Source organism: Trematomus bernacchii, unplaced genomic scaffold, assembly GCF_902827165.1.
Source record: "Trematomus bernacchii unplaced genomic scaffold, fTreBer1.1, whole genome shotgun sequence".
In the NCBI taxonomy this organism is placed as follows: Eukaryota; Metazoa; Chordata; class Actinopteri; order Perciformes; family Nototheniidae; genus Trematomus; species Trematomus bernacchii.
In genome coordinates this window covers 4,187-12,500 of record NW_022988023.1, presented here as the reverse complement: position 1 = coordinate 12,500, position 8,314 = coordinate 4,187, and the positions used below count along the sequence as shown (strand labels likewise).

Below are 8,314 nucleotides of genomic sequence, written 5' to 3'. Positions count from 1 at the left end.
TATAAGTTGAAGTTTAATTACAGTTTAAATATAATTTAACATTCTTTATTAAACTGCTTCAAATGATTTCTCGTATCAACCAATTGGTCTCCATAGACATTACTAAAATTATAATAGTTGTTAAACTACTGACAAGTTTTCTGAAACGGAGCTTATGAACAAAAGAGTAAAGGTCGCTGGTTAAGCCAGGATCAATATATTTGTTGACGTTTTCATTACAGTGTGCATAATAAATGTGTTACATGAATTGAGCAGTTCTTTAAAAAGTATAATGTTGCAATCTCTTTACAATAAGTAATTACAGTTAACAAAGAAGTAGAGGTTGTTTTCCAAGGGCCTCTCCTTCACAGCCCTACACTTTAAATCATGAGACTTTCAAATCATAACAGACAGAGATCGGTATCACTTTGTGTTGCAAGCCAAATCCATGTAAAGGTTCTACTTGAGCCCAATTTAAATACCATAAAGAAAGTATTGAACCCAGCTCAAGCTAAATGTCAAATGTATTTAATTAATGTGCAAGTGTTTTGATTTATTTAAAATGTTCCAGTCTAGCTTCTTTCGAGTTCAGTCTAAGCAACAAATGGTTTCTCATAACATTCTCACTGCTGTCCCAAATGTTTTAACCTTGGGCAGACAAGCTGTTCACACACACCACACACACACACACACACACACACACACACACACCCACACACACACACACACACACACACACACACACACACACACACACACGCACACACACACACACACACACACACACCCACACACACACACACACACACACACACACACACACACACACACACACACACACACACACACACACACACACACACACACACACACACACACACACACACTTTGGATAAGTAGTCACCTTATCCACATTGTAAATTGTTGCCTTCTTTAAAGTTATTAGTAATTTAAGATGAATTATTAAATTAAATTAAATGTGGTACATAAGATAAAATAAATAAAATAACTTGACTTGATCATTTTGTTCACAACATTAGACCTGTCCTCTAATCTCTACTAGAATAAGATAAGTGTGCATGTTTGGATGTTTTATCACTCCTGTAATGTACCTCATCTTGATATCCTTTTCATTACAGAGCTGGGAAAATGGTGTATTGATTAGATTCTGATCCGTGCAAGTCCAATTTTGACTGACTTTAGTTCTAATGTTAATGTTAATTTGACTTCAACCCATAAGTAATTATTTAAATGAACTCTAAATGTCACATGATGATGGATTAGTGTTCCACATTTCTTCCACTAATTTGTTTTACAATTAGGCTAAAGGTAAAGAGAGACATTGATGACCTTGTGTCCCTTTTGTTAGTACGTGGTTCCATGTTGTCTATGGCCTTGGACGGCTTCACTAAAAGTCACCCAGTTCTGCCCTGCTGCAGTCCGGCTGAGTGCAGTCACAGAGATGCTATGGCTGCTCTACATGACATTACATGGTCTGGTCTGAATGGACACCATTTCCTGCTCCCAGAGAGAATGACACTCCTCAAACTGAACATTACAGCCGTTGATACTGTCTCACATGGGTCTGCTCCCCCCCACTGAGCCATGAACTGAAAGCATGACATCTGCTATGAACACTTGGAAGCCTCCCTGTCACACCAGCACCAACCCTTGGGTCAGTCAGATGAGACTAACGGCTTCACTTAGGGCATTTGGTTCAGATACATGACTCTCGTTACCGCAGAGTGGTTGTTTTGAAGGCTATTCATACTGCTATGATACCTGTAAGTGGGCGAGCTGGTAAAAGCCCCTACTATTGTTTCAAATAGGCCTAATGTCAGGGGTCTCTTAATGTCTAGTTCTACATGTATTCACATTATATAGACAATGTTTCCACCTGGTAAAACTAAAGGCTGCACGAAACTCAGGCTACAATACAACCATTCTGTTCTGCTCTAACGATTCAATATATAGATTCTACATCAAAACAATTAGCTTTTATTGTTTCCAATGATAACGTCACCTTCAGTGGAGGAATGCAAACCTGTTTTCAAATGTAAGGTTTTGATTTTGTTTGACATTTCTCAGTAATGACACCCTCAGACACCCACTATCATTCATGCTATGCCTTCAGTAATAACTCAGATGTTAAAGGGATGAAACTTTTCCTCCCAAATCAGATATTTGTTTTTCAACAAATGTATCCATTTCCTGCATAATATATGTTTATCACAATTGGTTTTTTGTAAGCTGCACACAGGTGATACTGAGTCTTCTTGATTAATAGATTATAAACTATACCATGCTTAAATAGACTCCTAAGTTATAATTTCATATGTACCATATGTAAGAAAAGGGAGGGAAGAGTCAATTATATTGGGTAATTTATTTCTCAAACCTATGTTTTATGGAAGAGACAAAATATTTCTGATAAACTAATATGTTATCAAAAGGTAAATGGTGAATTAATATACATTTAGAATCATTGAGAAGGGGTTATATCCACAGGGACAAGCTCACCTTTAACTTACAATAACATGTCTCTGCTATGGACTGATGAGTATATGATTCTTGCATGTTCAATGACTAACACAAACCTTCAAAATGATAATGTGCATGTGTCAGGAAGGCTCCCAAATCATTCTGAGGGGCCTATCCTATTTTAGTAATTAAATGATAATGTGCTAATCCATTACTTTGAGTTGTCTTCACTCAGAAAAACATCCCTATCAGGTGTTAACCCAATAACTAGGACAGCTCTCAAGGCCAAGGGTCAGAGAGAGAGGGTCACACTCTCCGGGTGCAGAGAGCACCCCCAGCCACGTGCAAGGAAGCACCAGGTTGTTCGAGATGGGAGGATGCTTCTCTTCACCTTTCTGATAAGAGGGGATGCTTCTCTTCACCTTTCAGATAAGATGGGATGCTTCTCTTCACCTTTCTGATAAGAGGGGATGCTTCTCTTCACCTTTCAGATAAGATGGGATGCTTCTCTTCACCTTTCTGATAAGATGGGATGCTTCTCTTCACCTTTCTGATAAGAGGGGATGCTTCTCTTCACCTTTCAGATAAGAGGGGATGCTTCTCTTCACCTTTCTGATAAGATGGGATGCTTCTCTTCACCTTTCAGATAAGATGGGATGCTTCTCTTCACCTTTCTGATAAGATGGGATGCTTCTCTTCACCTTTCAGATAAGGATGCTTCTCTTCACCTTTCTGCTGAGATGGGATGCTTCTCTTCACCTTTCAGATAAGATGGGATGCTTCTCTTCACCTTTCTGATAAGAGGGGATGCTTCTCTTCACCTTTCTGATAAGGATGCTTCTCTTCACCTTTCTGATAAGATGGGATGCTTCTCTTCACCTTTCTGATAAGATGGGATGCTTCTCTTCACCTTTCAGATAAGATGGGATGCTTCTCTTCACCTTTCAGATAAGAGGGGATGCTTCTCTTCACCTTTCTGATAAGATGGGGTTCTTCTCTTCACCTTTCAGATAAGATGGGATGCTTCTCTTCACCTTTCAGATAAGAGGGGGTTCTTCTCTTCACCTTTCAGATAAGATGGGATGCTTCTCTTCACCTTTCTGATAAGATGGGGTTCTTCTCTTCACCTTTCAGATAAGATGGGATGCTTCTCTTCACCTTTCAGATAAGAGGGGATGCTTCTCTTCACCTTTCTGATAAGGATGCTTCTCTTCACCTTTCTGATAAGATGGGATGCTTCTCTTCACCTTTCTGATAAGATGGGATGCTTCTCTTCACCTTTCTGATAAGATGGGGTTCATCTCTTCACCTTTCAGATAAGATGGGGTTCTTCTCTTCACCTTTCTGATAAGATGGGATGCTTCTCTTCACCTTTCTGATAAGGATGCTTCTCTTCACCTTTCTGATAAGATGGGATGCTTCTCTTCACCTTTCTGATAAGATGGGATGCTTCTCTTCACCTTTCAGATAAGATGGGATGCTTCTCTTCACCTTTCAGATAAGAGGGGATGCTTCTCTTCACCTTTCTGATAAGGATGCTTCTCTTCACCTTTCTGATAAGATGGGATGCTTCTCTTCACTTTTCTGATAAGGATGCTTCTCTTCACCTTTCAGATAAGATGGGGTTCTTCTCTTCACCTTTCTGATAAGATGGGATGCTTCTCTTCACCTTTCTGATAAGATGGGGTTCTTCTCTTCACCTTTCAGATAAGATGGGGTTCTTCTCTTCACCTTTCTGATAAGATGGGATGCTTCTCTTCATCTTTCAGATAAGATGGGGTTCTTCTCTTCACCTTTCAGATAAGATGGGATGCTTCTCTTCACCTTTCTGATAAGATGGGATGCTTCTCTTCACCTTTCTGATAAGGATGCTTCTCTTCACCTTTCTGATAAGATGGGATGCTTCTCTTCACCTTTCTGATAAGATGGGATGCTTCTCTTCACCTTTCAGATAAGATGGGATGCTTCTCTTCACCTTTCAGATAAGAGGGGATGCTTCTCTTCACCTTTCTGATAAGAGGGGATGCTTCTCTTCACCTTTCAGATAAGATGGGATGCTTCTCTTCACCTTTCTGATAAGATGGGATGCTTCTCTTCACTTTTCTGATAAGGATGCTTCTCTTCACCTTTCAGATGAGATGGGGTTCTTCTCTTCACCTTTCTGATAAGATGGGATGCTTCTCTTCAACTTTCTGATAAGATGGGGTTTTTCTCTTCACCTTTCTGATAAGATGGGGTTCTTCTCTTCACCTTTCTGATAAGATGGGATGCTTCTCTTCATCTTTCTGATGAGAGGGGGTTCTTGTCTTCATCTTTCTGCTCGGTGGGCTCTAGCAGACCACCCTGCAGGACGAGCGAGGGCTTCAGAGGTTTCTATAATACAAGGTTCCATGTTTCTTGGAGGAGATGTCTTCCTAACCTCTCCCATCACGGGGGGGACACCTGGATGCATCAGGAATACGCAGTTGTACTCAAGCAGATAGCAGAAGGAATACAGGCAGATGAGCCTCCGTCTCACTGGGGGGTCAGCTACAGTGCTCACTGAATGAGCCACACAAAAGCAGAGCAATTGGGGGGTTGAATTATGGCGCTCTGATGAAGAAGAGTTTGAGCCAATCAGCACCTCAGTGCTAATCTACAGTATCAGGATGCCTTTGCACACCAGACACTCGGTGTCATAAAGGGAGGAGGAGAACGAGTCAGGAAGACTGACGGACATGTTCTTCCAGCTCTCGTACAAAGATGAACTTTGAATTGAATGACCAGATGTTTAAAGATGTACAATTAATGATTGTTTTTATATTTCCAATGACCAGACATGTGTTAAATAGTGGTGATTAATATATTTAGTCAGATCAGATTACATTTTCACACTAAACAAAATTAATAAATAAATATTCTCAGATTATAAGGTATTGAATAATAAAATATTTCTAATATTATCACAGATAATGTTAATATCCTTAATCATCCAGCAATCAGGCTTAACAACACTACTCTGTAATGTATTACCCATGCACAGACAGACCTAACATGATGTTTCAAGGACTGGATTCATTTCTTATAACAATTATGTAGCATATTTGATCCTCAAATTAGAGAAGTATCATTTAAAGAAATTGATATTCTATATTTCAACATTAGATAAACACAGAAGAACCCTTTCCAAGTACCATAAGTAGATGTTCAGGTAAGTATGACTAATAAGAATAATTGATAGACTTAATTTGGTACAGATCAGTGGTAGCATTTACAAATGTATGAATTCAAGTTTTAAGAATGTTTAATCTTTCCTTTCCAGGTTTTTACAAAAGTCTTTGAATATTTGCCGAACTTTTCCTTTTCAGATTTTGAACAATGTACTTGACTAAAATGAATGTATTGATTTTTCTAAGACTAAGTGCCTTACTCTTGGCTAAAGCGTAATGAAGTAAACGTAAAGTAATCCTAAAATTGAGGACACTGCAATTTTGCAGATTACAGATTGATCAAATCACCACTGTGAATGTTATACCTTAGCTGTGAATGTTATACCTTAGCTGTGAATGTTATACCTTAGCGTTAGCTGTGAATGTTATACCTTAGCTGTGAATGTTATACCTTAGCTGTGAATGTTATGCCTTAGCTGGATCTCTTATGATCCTAAGTTTTAAATGCTTTTGACTAGTGATTGCCTTAAAGCAAATCTTTAATCTGCAAGCTGGTTTTGATTTTATAGTTTGATAAATGACATTAACTAATGGTTTAAATGATAAAAGATATTAGTTTAAAACAAATATTTTGCTATTATGTATCTGTGTTTTTATGTGTGTTCATTATTGTACTTATTGACAAAAGATGCTCCAAACACTGATGAGAGATAATTGTTCCTATTATGATTGGCTGTATCAATCATTGTGATTGAATGTTTCAATCTTACTCTACTTTGTGATGTAATTGAATGTAAGGTGAGACCACACTCAAATCTGAAGACGCCTATTGATTTAAGTATTGACCAGAATTATTCTTAGACTAATGTTTTAAGGTTATCAAAAATGATAAAAAGAGAGGAACTGTTAAGGAATAATTCTTCTAGATATCTAACCTTTTGCTCTGTGACGTTTTATGATCTACTCTGACGTCTGTTATCTCCTCTAAGGAAAGGCCTTGGTGCCATATGTGTTGTTGTCACCAGTGTGAGACCGGTCAACTTGTCTGGCACGAAGGGTACTTGTTGTGAGAACGCTGAGGCACTTCTTTATCGGTGTTTGTGGACTCTAAGATGTGAAATCTTCGAGGCCATGAGTGTCGGACGCAGGTGGCTCAGTGTTCCCAGCTGTTTAGTCTACTCCTTCAGAGATGTTGATCTCTCTCTGTGAACCAGTTCAAAGGTCTAGCATAGAGAGAGGTTCTTCAGAATTGACGTGGCAACTCTACCGTGTGGTCAGAACCTCTGACTCTTTGATTTGTGATGTGAATCCTCCAGCCGAATACTCTGAATAAACCCATCAGTGTTTGATATCAAAGCTCCAACTCTCACCGTGTCTCCTTCCTGAGTCGGTGACTCCATGCATTACTACACAGAAGTTTCCTCCACAGTAAGGACTCGTGTTTCCGTCTGGACTCGTGTTTCCGTAAGGACTCGTGTTTCCGTCTGGACTCGCTGTACATTTAATATTAAAGACTTATTTAATAATAATAATAATAATAAATGGAATTTATAAAGCACCTTTCACGGGACCCAAGGTTGCTGTACATGGTGGACAGACAAAACAAAACAGACAATGAGGAGCGAACAAAACAAAAATAAAATAAAGGAGGCCGGGGGACCAGGAAAGGACTAGGGTCCGAAGGCCACGGTGAACAGGTGAGTTTTCAGTGAGGATTTGAAGATGTCCAGTGAGGCAGCGTTCCAGATCTCAGGAGGAAGTGCATTCCAGAGGGTGGGGGCCGCCACACTGAACGCCCTGTCACCCACAGTACGAAGGCGAGAGCGGGGGATGGAGAGCAGGCCCGTGTCGGAGGACCGCAGACTCCGAGAGGGGGTGTAGGGATGTAGGAGGTCTGTTAAGTACTGGGGGGCGAGGGTATGGAGGGACTTGTACGTGAGGAGGAGTGTTTTGTAGTGAATCCGGGACTTGACCGGCAGCCAGTGGAGGTGGATGAGGGTGGGGGTGATGTGTTGCCATGGCTTAGTGCGGGTGAGAAGCCTGGCGGCAGAGTTCTGGACGTATTGGAGTCTGGCCAGGGTTTAGCTGGGAACCCCGGACAGGACTCCATTGCAGTAGTCCAGACGGGATGTGATGAAGGCGTGTATTTAAGAGTCCTTATTATTATTATCATGATTTACTAGCTGTGTGTGTGTGTGTGTGTGTGTGTGTGTGTGTGTGTGTGTGTGTAAAAGTAAAAGTCATAAAAGTCAGTCAATGCTTTCCAAAAGCACGAGCAGTGAACTCCAGGCCCACGTGACTGAACTAAAAATTGAAAGAAACAGACTAAGAAATGACGTAAGCTCCATGATCAAAACTGCCAAAAACAATTTCATCAATGACAAAACTGAGGAAAACAAAAATAAACCCCGTGAACTTTGGAAATTACTCAATAACCAGCTTGGCTGCAGTAAAAAACTCAAAACGAGATTTTCAAACGTAAACATAAAGACAGATAACAGGCTCATCACAGACAAACTGGATGTGGCCAAGTACTTGAACATTTTTTTCACAAACATAGCCACAACTCTTGTAAATAAATTACCCTCCCACTCAGGGCTTTTTGGAGTAGATCACATCATGACCTACTACAAAAACCTAGGGGTACGCAAAGATGATTTCAGTCTAGCAAGGGTAACAACAGCAGAGGTACTCATTAAACTGAG

At 40.0% G+C, this 8,314-nt stretch overlaps 1 protein-coding gene across 1 annotated transcript in view; it reads left to right on the top strand.

The window, feature by feature from the left end:
* LOC117472238 overlaps positions 1–7,104 on the top strand; it is a gene marked incomplete at its 3' end in the record, with an annotated part of 19,378 nt that extends 12,274 nt beyond the window's left edge. Inside the window, exon 3 of the mRNA XM_034117406.1 lies at positions 7,043–7,104. Coding sequence (XP_033973297.1) covers positions 7,043–7,104 — 62 coding nt within the window. The remainder of the gene's footprint in view (positions 1–7,042) is intronic.
* Between the last annotated feature and the right edge of the window lie 1,210 nt (positions 7,105–8,314).